The 13,379-nt window shown below is 49.5% G+C and overlaps 1 protein-coding gene across 6 annotated transcripts in view; it reads right to left on the bottom strand.

Moving 5' to 3' along the window:
• Nucleotides 1-13,379, bottom strand: part of SDCCAG8 (SHH signaling and ciliogenesis regulator SDCCAG8) — a 204,073-nt gene that overhangs the window by 15,899 nt on the left and 174,795 nt on the right. For 4 of the 6 annotated variants that reach the window (XR_014774790.1, XR_014774791.1, XR_014774792.1 and 1 more), the window contains 2 exons: nt 959-1,085; nt 253-380 (listed from right to left, as the gene is read on the bottom strand). Coding sequence is in view for 2 of the 6 variants with exons in the window: in XM_084758220.1 (XP_084614346.1) it covers nt 959-1,085 (127 nt within the window). In the remaining 4 variants the exon portion in view is untranslated. The remainder of the gene's footprint in view (nt 1-252; nt 381-958; nt 1,086-13,379) is intronic. The other 2 variants (XM_084758220.1, XM_084758219.1) reach the window with 1 other exon arrangement.

A 13,379-nucleotide genomic window follows, 5' to 3' on the forward strand; every position in this document is an offset into this window, starting at 1 on the left:
AGCAGCTCAGGGTCATTATCATTTGCTTTCCAATGGACGCCTCCCCACTAATCATCGCAAGCTCATGCTGTGTGAAGTCCCTTAGAGCCTCACAGCACCTGGGTGCAATCCTAATTAAAACCAAGGGCCAACCACAAGCCCAACAGCACCTCCTTGTCTTCACAAATTGCTTGAGGGGAAAACCCCACAGCCTCTGGTTTGAGGAGGAGCTGTTGAGAAGAACAGTAGTTTCATGTCACCCATTCAACTCACCTGGGCTCTTTTCCGCCATTATCTAACCTGAATGGGGACAGCTTGGGCTCTGGAGTCAGACTTAGGTTCCATTTGCTGTGCCCCTATTTGCTAGCTGAATATGCTTGTTTGAGCCTCAGTTTCCCTATCTGCAAAATGGAGACAATAATATCAATCCTGCTGGCTTGCTTAACTGGACAAAGTGAGTGCATGTGCTAGACAGCGGACTACTGCGTAAGGGCAAGACATCCGATTGCACTTAGGACCGTCTCATCTGGGAACACCTCTTCCTTCTACAATTAAAGTTCCCCAATCCTCAGGGGCAGGTCACATGTTGGGCCTAACCACTGCCATCCCCTAACAGCCCCCCCCCATATTCCACCCCCTACCAAACCTGGATTTCGCTGTCTTCCCTGCCAGTGTTCTGTATGGTATGGCTGCCTTTGGCGGGCCTGGGTGATACATGTATCTGAGTCTGGTGGGTGACAAGCCTCAGCTCACACATTTTCAGGCTCACTACGATTGGCAAGCCCTCTCTCCCAGCCTATGACCTGACCTATGTCAGCAGGGATTTGGGCGTGTGACAGTGCAGCCTAGAAAGGGGGCAGGAGAAGGACCATGTGTGCTGCTTGCTGCACTATCCTTGAGCTGTAGTGGGTTTTGTGCGCACTCCTACCTGGTCTGGGGCTGCCCTGCGCCTGGCCCACAGTGTGCATTCCCACCTTACCTGGGCTCGCAGCCGGTCCACTTCCTCTGACAGGTTCTGTCGCTCCAGGAGAAGCTGATTCTGCTTGTTGAGCAGCTGCACCAGCTGCTGCGCTGTGGCCTGGCCATGCTTATCAAGCTGCCTGAGTCTGCAGAAAGGAAGTGGAGATGGGCTCTGAGAGCTGGCTGCTTTGGAGAACACAGGGCACGACGAGCGCTGTCAACTGCATCAGGTCTATGTTACTGTTTATTCCAGGGCTGTGACAAAAACACTTGAGGGAGAAATGGCTATGTGCTCACAAGTTTCAGCCCATGATTGCTTAGCTCTATCACTTGGGGTCTCTGGCAAGGCAGCTTTCTTGTTTAGGCTATGTGGGAAAGGAAGTCCTCACTTCAAGGAGAACTGCCATTCAAGATTAGACCCCCAATAACCCAACTTCCTCCTGCTCAGCTGACCTTAAAGTTCCAGCCCCTCCATGTGGTGTAGGGGCTGGGAACAAAGCCTTCAAACAGGAGCCGCTGGGGGATAGCGAAGACGGAAACTTGACTGTGGCTGAGAGGAGTTCCTGAGAGAGTATGGAGGTGCAAAGGCAGGGTAGGCGCTTGATGAGGCACTGGGTAAACTGGATTACCTTCCAGCAAATGACAAGGGAAGCGGCAGCCCCCTCAGCGTGTTCTCCATTAGAAAACAAACAGGAAGGTTGGGTATCGAAGAAGAACTGGAGCCTCAGACTCACAAACAGATTTAAAGAACAAGAACAACAACAACAACAACAAAACAAATGAGGGACCTAAATCCTGCATTGTCCACATGGAAGCCACTGTGGCTGGGGCAGACTGCAGCCTTGGCTGTGAATGCCTGAGGAGCCAGAAACACTGAACTCAGGACTTTCCATTATTAATCCCTGTCAGTCATAGGCTACTGCACTGCTGACCAGATGTCTTCAGAGATCCTAAATTTGTCACTTTGCTGATCGGCTCTCCTCCCTAGACTTGCTAATTCACTCCAGCCATTATCCTCATCTGCCCACAGACAGCCCGTGCAGTCGCTAGCACATGTGCCCATGGAAGGCAGCTTTGGGTTAAATTTAGAGTAAAGCTGCCACCAAAAGCTTCTCTGGAAAGAGAGGTGAAGAGCAGTCTTCCTCAGGCAGACTCCTGCACCTGATGGTGCCTGCATGCAGCTGCTGACCTGGAGCCACCTCACTCCAGGCTCTTCTCAGGTAGTGCTTTTGGTGGGCTCCAGCACAGGCAGCGGTCGGAGCCACACATCAAGGTGCAGCTTATAGCCGGAACATTTTGTTTACTAAATATGGGATAGTGTCTGGCCTCAAGCAAAACGCATTTCTGGAAACCTGGCAACAGCCTAGCATTTTATGACACATAGACAGGCACACACACTCTGAGTGTAGAGCAGGGTGTGACCTGCCCCCATCGACCTTTCTTTGCACACCCTGGATTTGGCTAGAGCTACTGATTCAGAGTCCAGCACTGTCACCTCTTTCAAGTACTTAGTGCGCTCCCTGCTTTCAGTCACACCAAGGGCAGGGTGCTTCTCCACTGGAGCAGCCCACCAAATGGCATGAGGACCACGAGGACAAAGCCTGCCCTGTGCATGCGGTGGCCCCTCCTCCTGCCTCCACGGTCCTCTGCTATTGTTCAGAGGATGGAAGGGCCAAGAGGCCCAGCTAAGCTTCCTCCAAAGTAGCCCCATCAAACCTGGGCAATGGTTCTTGCCTGTACTGTAGCACCCTTCCTGTGCCCTTGGAAAAGGAAAAGTCGAGTTTTCTGGGTAAAGCCATGGGCAGTGGAGCATTGGGATGCCCACATGTCTCTATTCCAACATCTTGTTGCAGGGCAGGAGTTTCTGGGGCATCAGACGCCATGCTAAGGAGACAGACCTGACTGAAGCCTGTGTGGACTGCCTTGCCTGGGAGTACTGTTACCTAGGCAATCTGCTGACACATATATGCACCCCTTTCTTTGGAGCCCCTGCTTTGATGGAGCCCTGGATTGGCTCCCACAGGGCCACTGACAGACAGCCTTTCCCCCCTTGAGAAGCAGTTAACTGTTCCATGCTCCACTCAGTGAGAAGCTCCCAGGGTTAGCGTTAACTGTATAACCTACCCAAGGTGGCTTCCTTCAGACTGAGTCCTCCTCCTGCTAAGAACAAGTGGGACAGGGCCCTGTTGTTTATAAACCAATCTGTAAGCCTGAGGTGGGGGTGCAGTTCATGGGAGGCAGGAGAAGCCAAGTGCTGGCTAACAGGCCCTTCCTGCAGCAGCACCCAGTTGGGAGGGGCTAAATCCTGATCCCCACCCCACCATGGAAGGAGGCACTCCTCCACCCAAGCCTTTCTCTGTGGCTCAGGCTGGCCTCAAGCTCACTGGTTTGGTGTCACACCATGTTCCTGCCTGTGCCCCACCTCACACTGTAGCTGTTGCTCTGACTGCACAGCACTGCACAAGACTTGATCATTCAACAATATATGCCTCTTCTGTTTGGTTAGGGCAGTCCTATCCTGTCACTTCACATACAGCAAGGAATACAAACATCAACAGGGGAACTTAAAACACCCTAACTGCACATTTCCTGAAAAAGGATAAAGAGAATGTAGAAACAAGGAGGACTGTTGAGGACAGACACTCCTGTGGAAGCTCTCTGAAGCCACATTAGGAATACTAGGAAAACAAGTATTTTTTTAATTTAAAAGTTGTTTTGGAAACATTGCCCAGCCCGCACTCTGTTAGTGGATTCTCTATTACTATCAGCCAGAGCAGTTTCTTGGACTGTTCTATAGCCATATAAGGGGGATTTCATAATGGTAGTGGTCATTATACTCATTTTTTGATGACTTAAATTGACAGCTATTGGCATATGGTAATGGACTAAGCCTCTGAAACTGTAAACCAGCCCCAGTTCAATGTTTGCCCCAGTTCAGAGTTGCTGTGGTCGTGGTATTTCTTCACAACAACGAAACTCAAACTAAGATTTTGGTAACAAAGACAGGGGAACTGCTGGGCTAGGCCTGTCCATGCTTTTGTTTGGAGGAATGTGGATTTGCGGACTTTGGATTAGGAAAGTAGTGGAATGCTTTAAGTGGGTTTAATGGGCCACACTAGTAGGAGGAAGACAGTGGTGCTGAGGGTGATTTGAACTGTGAGGACCCAGCTCAAGAGGTTTCAGAAGAATTTTAGTATGTTGCCTAGAGATTGTTCTTGTGACACTTTGGTGAAGAATGTGGCTGATTTTTGCCCTTGTCTTGAGAGTCTGCCTGAGGCTAAGGTAATGAGATTTAGATTAATTACACTGGCAAATAAAATCTCAAAATAGCCTAGCATAGACTCTGTCCTGTGGTTTACTCTCATGAAGAGTGTTTTTGTTGTTGTTGTTTTGTTTTCTTAATGTAGCAAGCTTAGAAAGGAAAACTATAAAATGTATGGTTCCAGGGTTAAAGGGGCACCAGGGAGTGGAACTGAGCTAAACCCCATGTTCAAGGAGATAAACAGATTAAAAATATCAGATGGACTTAAAGGAGTGGTGACCTCAGGGCAAGATCCCACCCAGCTAAGCCTCCATCTTGTGAAAAGGAATTAAAGAAAAGCTTAGGTCCAAGTGTGGTGGTGCATGCCTTTATTCCCAGCACCCAGGAGACAGAGGCATGCAGACCTGAGTTAAAGATTGGTATACAGAGCAAGTTCCCAGACAGCTAAGCTTAAGCAGTGAAGGAAACCACGGAAAACAGAAAGCTGGTAAGGATGTAATTGAACAAGGGGGCCATGTTCCAGCAGAACCTGGCAGCTTTGGCCACGTGGTTCTCACCTTAGAATCAAGGATGAAATTTCCCTCAGCAACCAAGAAAAGCCACTGAAGGTGTGTAGCAGAGGAAACCCTGCATGGAGGCCCAGAGAGACGACTTTGTGAAAGGGGTTCTGGGGTCTCCCTCCATGCCTAGGGGAAGTTGCTGAGGGCAGGTGTGTGGCAGATGTGTCCCTGCATGGAGGCCTGCAAGGCCATTTCATGAAGCTGTGAAGGTGAAGCCTAGGTTGCCCTGGAGACCCCAAGATGTTAGAGGTGCCAGAGCCATGGGGTACCTGCAGAGGAGAGCTGCTAACAGGGAGTGGAACCGGCCCAAGGGAAAGGTGCTGCAGTCAACAAAGCTGAAGGGAGTTGGAGATCTGAAGAACGTTTTGACATCAGACATGGAGACATACAAAATTTGGAGTTTGCAAGGCTCGGTTTTGGTATTGCACTGGTGCAGTGTTTACTCACTAGCCCCATTCCTTGCATTTTGGAACAGTAATGTCTATCCTGTGCGATGATATGTTAGAAGTGTATGATCTAATTTTCATTTTTTGTAGAAGATTACAGCTAAGAGATTTCATGAATCTCAGAAGAGACTTTGAACTTTGAAACATTGTTGAGACTGTGATAGCCTATGGGGACTTTTGAAGGTTGACTAAGTACATTTTACACTATATTATAGCTTCAAGCCTATGGGGACCAGGGAGTGGAATATGGTGGTTTGAATAGGTATAGTCCCCATAGACTCATGTGTTTGAATGCTTGGCCAAAGAGAGTAGAAGAGCTGTGGCCTTATTGGAGGAGGTGTGGTCTTGCTAGAGGAAGTGTATCCCTGTGGAGGTGTGGCTTTGGGGTGTTACATGCTCACACTACACTCCTTTTGAAACACATCCAGTCTCCTGCTGCCTTTGGATCAAGATGTAGAACTCTTGGCTCCCTTGCCTGCACCATGTCGTCCGGCACCATGTCCGCAGGCACCAGGTCTGCCGGCACCATGTCGTCTGGCACACTGCCATGCCTCCCATCATGATGATAATGAACTCTGAAACTGTAAGCCAGCCCCAATTAAATGTTTGCTTTTTATAAGCATTTCCTTGGTCATGATGTCTCTTCACAGCAACAAAACCCTAAGACAAAAGGCCAGAGCACCATTCTCCCCTTGTGCCCCAGAGACCTGACTTTCTTCCAGTGTGCCTCACCTTGTAAAGGCTCCACTACATCTCAGTTGTACCATAGGCAGGTTAAACCAGAGCAAGGACTAGGAAACCCCTGCCCCAGAAGGCGCCCTGTTGCCTGTGAAGAGATGGGCTGCGAAGAATCAGATGCACAGCCCAAACAGGTGAAAGGCATCATGAGGAATGGTCCAAGTGGCCAATGTGTCGTCCGGAAAGCACATGCCAAGCCTATCACTCACTGAGCATTCCTTGCCCAGGGCAATGCCCTCAGTGCCTTGCAAAACTGAAGGAGTGCTCTCCCTAGTGCTCGCCACAATTCCATGAGGTAATCCCACTTCCGGGATGAGGAAACGGAGGTGGGCAGTTCACAGTCACTTGGCTGCTGGGGTGTCTGTGCAGGGTCACCCCTACCGAGATGCTTCCCAGTGTCAGGTCTCACCTACGCTGTCATTTTTTGACACATGGAGGCTACATGGCTTTAAGCCGTTTCTGCTGCAAGGTGTTTAACAGAGAAGAGAACAAGAGGGGTGGTGATCTGAGGCTGTGGAAGTGTGGTTAGAGGGCAGCCCTTCCAGCAAGGCACCCTGCCAGGCTCCAAGCCACACTCACGCTCCACGCCGCCAGGAAGAGCTTCTCGTGTCTCCTCCCAACAATGTGTGTGCACTGGCCTTCCACTTTCTTCCAGGGACCTTGTGGCACCTGGGGGACCATGGCTGTCTCCTGCCCTTGTTCTGTGAAGCACCCTCTGTCCTCATAGAGGGTGGCTGGTCCCTCGGCCAGGTGCTGATGGGCACCTTTGGGACTTTACATGTAGAACCACTAGGCAGGACAAAGACTGGGGGGCAGCAACTGCCTGCACTGCATCACTGGGGGCAGCAACTGCCTGCGCTGCACCACTGGGGGCAGCAACTGCCTGCGCTGCACCACTGGGGGCAGCAACTGCCTGCGCTGCACCACTGGGGGCAGCAACTGCCTGCGCTGCACCACTGGGGGCAGCAACTGCCTGTGCTGCACCACTGGGGGCAGCAACTGCCTGCGCTGTATCACGGGGGGGGGGGGGGGGGGCAGCACAGGTTTTCTTCCACAGCATCTCTAGGAATTTCTGGTATGTAAGGGACAACAATTTCTATGACAACAAAGAAACCAGTGCTTCTAAATGTGAAAATCATAGGAGACCATGTGTGCTGGGCCAAGCACATCTCTATTGGACCAAGAGCCATGGTCTCAGCCACACTGCACGAAAACAGCATTTTTGGAAAACTATGTGAGACTTCAGGATAAGATGGAATAAGTGGTAAAATACAAAACAACTCGGTAAAGATGAGTGGGTTGGGAAGAGTTTATGCAAAACAGCATCAATGCAAGCTGCCAGCTTGGGTCCTGGGCTTCAGACATCCCCCTGCTATGAATACTGTGAAAGTGAGTGAATACATACACTTCATTCTCTCTGTTGTATGTGAGATGGGGGATCTGTATGCAGTGTGTGAGCTCTGAGGTATAAAAATGAAACGAATGTGTGGGCACCTAGCAAGGTGCTGCCTGCATTGCTCCTGGCCAGGGGTCACCAACTATTTCTCACGTGGGAAGTTTCACCTGCATACATTCCACTGGGTGCCTCCCCCAAAGTAATGGGGAGCTTTGTTTGGTTTGGAGAGATTGTTTGTTTTGTGGTCCAATGCCTCCTGCTCTGAAATGTTCTTAGATCACAGCCCCTTCCCTGTGGAGACTCTGACAAGGTCTACTGTCCACTACATCAACATTCTCAGAATGCTTAGACCCACACTCTCCCTCAGAGAGGAGTCTGCTCATAAAATGAAGGACATTTTCCAAACAACATACGGATCTTAAACCTATGACTATTTTTTCTTAACTGTAAAACATGTTCAGTTCTTTCCTGCTCCCAGTGAGGCTCCGGTATTGACGAAGCACCGTGGGACTGATGTTGTGAGCATCTTGCATCCATTGCATACCTCAGTCCTCTGCATGTTGTGGGTGAGAACAGAAGAAAGCTCACAGGACTAAAGGAGTAGTACTAGCATAGCTGAAGCGACCAGAAGGTTCCACAGCTTCTAGGGCTCCCTTGTTTTCTCCTTTCACTTCCACATGCCTTCAGTACCTCCTCCATAGGCCTGCAGGCCCATGTACCCCAGGGAGGGCTGGACCTCTCCTCTCTTGATGCCTCTATACAGGCTCTCTTCCAAACCATCTCCAGGAATTTCACATGTACAAGGGACAGCAATCACCATGGCAACAAAGAGGCTCTCTCCATATCATGCTTTTATTTCAGCCTGTGGCTCCAGGTGCACAGTTTGAAGTGCCTTGGCACTTGATATTCAGGCCTGAGCAACTTGTTCAACTGGCCTCAGACTCATTACGTGACTATTTCGTCCCCAGTGTTCTCCCTTGTGCTCCTCTTAGCCCGCTGTGCTGCCCTCCCCCTGCCCCCCCCCCCCCCCCCCCCCGCCCCATGGCCATGTCTGCCTCCTTCTGCCGCCTCCCTGCCCATATGAGCTCAGGTGTCTTTTAGCCTTCCACACCTCTTCCTTCAACACTTCTCCCCAAAGTTGGACTGATGACCAGTGTTCCACATCCAAATTGCTCAGACAGCACCAGCACTTGCAGCTGAAGCAGACAGCAGGCTCAGGAGTTCAGCTAGCCTTAGCCACACAGGAGGGACACTAGCCTGGGCTACATGAAACCCTGATGGGCACTGCTGCTCTAGGTCAATGGCCATGCTCCCTTGCCATGGGAACAGGCCTTTCACTGTCTGGCCTACACACACACACACACACACACACACACACACACACACACACGTACACACACACACACACGCACACACACACACACACGCACACACACGTACACACACACACACGCACACACACACACACGTACACACACACACACACACACGTACACACACACACACACACACATACACACACACACACAGCAGGTGTCACAGCGCTCTCCCTCCTGGCCTGCAGTCACCGGATGCCCAGCTCCACACCGTCTGCCTCAGGCCTGGTCCTGTGAGGCTTACTTTCATAGCCCTGCCCTTACAAAGCTCCTGACCGTCCTCCAAGCCTGTGTGTGAGCAGAGCAGCCACCCACAGTGGCAGTCACTGCCTGCAGCCTACAGGGAGTAGTGCCACTCCCAAAGGCAGGAACAGTCTCTACCCTCTCCACCTGCAGCCCTGGGCAAGGTGCCGGCTGTTTAACTGCAGGGAGGAGCGAACAGCTTACCTGTGTGCCATATTTAGACTAAATAGGAGACCTGTGTTTCCACACAGTGTGAGTGCCCTTTATTTCATCAGAACTCTCTCTCAGAAAAGTGCTGCAGACAAATTAAGCGCTCTCAGCCACCACTGGAATTTGAAAGTCCTCAAACAAGCAGACAAAGAGCAGACATGGAAGCAGGGATAGCTATTCAGAACTCACTCCGGATAGCCTACTGCAGGCTTGACTCCTCAGTTCAGGCACCATCTAGACACCAAAGTAAAACCTCCAACCTGACTCCAAAAACAGGCGGCGGGCCTAGTGTCCGATACCTGTACCCTGGGGCTGAGGGAGTCCTAGCAGAAGAGCCACTGGCACTCAAAACCCACTGTAGTAACTACACAGCCAAAGTGACTTATTTTGAGGAAAACATTTATGTGACTTGAGTTTTCAGTCACAGCAACGGACTGTTGGATGACACCATCAATCTCTGCTCCTAAGATGTTCAGTGTCAACCATGAGAAGTGGAGTAGATCCTGGGGCCAGTGTAAAATAAAGACAGCCCCCAGAACGGAGGTGAGCACACCCACGGACACATGACTCTGAACCGAGTGTGAAATGCAGCTCGCAGTGTGTGTAGACTATTGAGTGTGTGGGACCTAGGCTGCAGTGAGTACGGACTGCCGAGAGCCATGCACACACTCACCCTTTCCTGTCCTCAGAGATCTAAGCTGGTAAGGAAGACAACAGAGAACGGATGGCCACAGAGCACAAAGCAAGCCGAGCAAGCAGCAGCAGCAGCCGGCCTCCGCCCGGGACACAGCAACTTCCCTTCCAGCTCTGTATCTTCTCAACCACAACTGCACAGAGCTTGCTACCGTCTCATCTCCTGCATCACCAGCTACACAATCCTAACAATGCACTGAGTCAAAGTTTTGAAAATCCAATTACCCTAATTACTGCTCGAAGTAATTAATTTTGGCGACTAAACCATGCTAATTTAAAGTTGTATACTTTGTTCCAATACTTAAAAATTGCCGCTGCATTTTACATAATTCCCTCTCATTGATGTGGTCAGACAGAATGGCATGGTGAAGAACCCACGCGCAGGGTTATAGTGCTGTCAGTGGCTGCTTTGCAACTTAAACGTCCTTGGCCTAAAACCACCGTGGTTCAAAAACGATTTCAATGATTCCGGCGAGTTTACACCTTTATAAAAGAGAGAGTTTACATTCCCAGAACTGCTGGCCTCTGTCTTAGTCAGAGAAGTTCCCTGTTGGTCTTGCTGCCTGCAGACACAGAACAGGGTGCTTGAGGGCAGGGATGGTGGCAAATGCCATATCCCATATCAGAGCTGAGAGGGGCCTTAGTGGTCATATTTCATCCCATTATGGCGTGACTGAGGCCAGACAGTGTGAAAGGTGACTGCCCTAATTATGTAGCCTGTGGAGGCGTTTAGGCCAGAAAATCCATGTTTTTTGGACTCTGGACTCAACTCTTACAGCATTTCAAAGTCCTGACTGTCTGTCTGCGCTCCCTCCCTCCCTCCCTCTCTCTCTCTCTCTCTCTCTCATCTCTCTGTTATCTATCATCCATCTATCAATCATCAGTGTATCCATCTATATATCTGTCAACCAATTATTTATCCATCTATCAATCACCCATCTATCTCCATCTATCTTTCATCTATCATCCCTCTGTCAATCCTCTATTTGACTATCTACCTATCTATCTATCTATCTATCTATCTATCTATCTATCTATGTATCTATCTATCTATCTATCTATCTATGTATCTATCTATCTATCTATCTATCTATGTATGTATGTATGTATGTATGTATCTATCTATCTATCTATCTATCTATCTATGTATCTATCTATCTATCTATCTATCTATCTATCTATCTATGTATCTATCTATGTATGTATGTATGTATGTATGTATGTATCTATCTATCTATCTATCTATCTATCTATGTATCTATCTATCTATCTATCTACCTATCTATCTATCTATCTACCTACCTGTCATATCTGTCACCCCTCAGTCATCCCCCCATCTATCTACCATCTGTCACCCCACCATCTATCCTCTGTCTATCTGTGTCTGTCTACTGCGGTGCTGGGATGGAGTTCTAGGCTCAGCATGTGTTCTACCAAACAACTGTAGTCCCAGCGCTGACCTTTTAAAGGTGGTATCTTAGGGTTCTGAGTGTGGCTCAGTGGGAAGAGGGCGTCTAGCTAGTGAAAGGCTCTGAGTTACAGCATGGCAAGAAGACAGACAGAAAGACAAGAAGGGGGGGACAAGAGAAAAGAGGGGGAGTCAATTTGTTTGCCTTCTGTGGAACACTGAGCATAAGGATTTAGAACCTTGAAACAGGTGACACTCTGAAGTGTTCTGGAAAACACTGACCCAAGGTCACTTTCTGAGGCTTGGGAGACTGAGAAAAGAGAAACTTCCTGCTCTGCACTCCTGCTAGCTCAGTGAGGAGAAACATATTTGGGTTGGTTTTGGTTTTTTTTTTTTTTTTAATTCTTTCCAAATTCCTAATCCATTGCAGACTGGTAGTTTTGTGCAGTACGATATGCACACAGCTGCATTTTTAAATTTCAGTGCTTTTCTGGCCACCCCATGTCAGTTCTTGCCTTGTCACAGACCAGCAGCAGCAAATCATTTCAGACCAGACCCACCAGCTCAAACTGAGGCCACAAAATAGTGCTGGTATGGGCGTGTGGGGGCGGGGAAGGGAGCTGCAAATCCTCATATGCCCTGAGGAAGGTTGCTGAGGCGGCTTCACTGTAGCCTTCTTTGGCTAGCTGCGCAGTGCTCTGGGTGAAGTGTCCAGCCCTCCTATAGCAGGCTCCTGAGCCTCTGCAGTACCACAAGCTCCACCACAGAGCGGCTGCCTAAAACAGAACAACACCTTCCCCTCAGGGCACTCAGGAACAGGTGCTGCCCTCTACTCTGTCACCTTCTTAGAAGCTCATGGTCACCTGCCAGGCTGAGCCCCAGGACCTTTGGGGGACTGGCTATGAATGAAGGGTCCCCGGGGTGCATGGAATAAGGACAGGAGGTAACCAGCCAAGCACTTCAGATTCTGGGTTAGGGGGATAGCTGGGTACCAAAGTAATTATGTGACATTTACAAGGCCCTAGGTTCCATTTCAGGGTCTTGAAAAACAATATTGTTTTCTTTTGAACCTTAAAGAACCCAGAAAATCACTTGCTTGAATCCTGAGTGACCCCAACTAGGTTTTTCTAAAGTAGGAGCAAAGTTATGCTAAGTACAGCTCCACCATGTGAAGACAACAAACACAACAGTGTGTGGGGGGCGGGGGAGGGGGGAGGGGGAAGACATGGCTGAAAAGCTGTCTGCAGTGGTGAGTCCAGGGCTCAGGACCACCTGGAGCACCAAGGCAGGAAAACCCTCACCACTCCTATCAATCGCTGTCCATCATGCAGGGATGCACCTCTTCTTATAAAACAGTACCCAGGGCACCCGAGCTTCTAAAGAGCTGCAAGAACACCACCAAGAAAACCCACTTCTCTCCATCCATATTCTGTTGGGGTGCTTTGCTCTGCCTGACTCCTCCCTCTAGCTCTTGCCTCCCACGGTTGTTGTTTTTTCTCCTTACAAAGTTATTTCGCAGCGGGGCAGTGGTAGCATACACCTTTTAATACTAGCTCTCGGGAAGCAGAGGCAGGTGCATCTCCTGGTCTACAGAGTGAGTCCCAGGACAGACAAGGTTACAAAGTGAAACCCTGTTTTATTATGGCGTGACTCCCACAGAGGCCAAAAGAGGATGTTGAATCCAGGGTTGAAGACAGTTGTGAGCCACCATGAGGATGCTGGGAATCAAAGCAGGATCCTCTGGGAAAGCAGCCAGTGTTTTTATCTGCTGAGCCATCTCTCCAGTCCCTTTTTTCTTTTTCTCTCCTTAACCATCTGTCCTTTGAAACATTGCCTAGCTATGTAGCCCAGGCTAGTACTGAACTCCTGGACTCTTGAGCCTCTTTCCTCGGCATCCCATGCCACCCCTCCTGTCCCCTGCTCTACTATATATAGGGCTTTTTCCACACCATCCCACAGTGAGGTACACACCCCACTACTCTTTCCTCTTAGATGCTATACTGTTTCCTAAAGAAAAGCTATCCCTTACAGAACTGTTTAATATCAACTACATTGCTTTATTACTGTTATAAATAAATCTACCGACCGTTTCTCAGCTAACCTAATGC

The sequence above is a fragment of the Acomys minous genome (genome assembly GCF_964271855.1).
Source record: "Acomys minous genome assembly, chromosome: 1".
In the NCBI taxonomy this organism is placed as follows: domain Eukaryota; kingdom Metazoa; phylum Chordata; class Mammalia; order Rodentia; family Muridae; genus Acomys; species Acomys minous.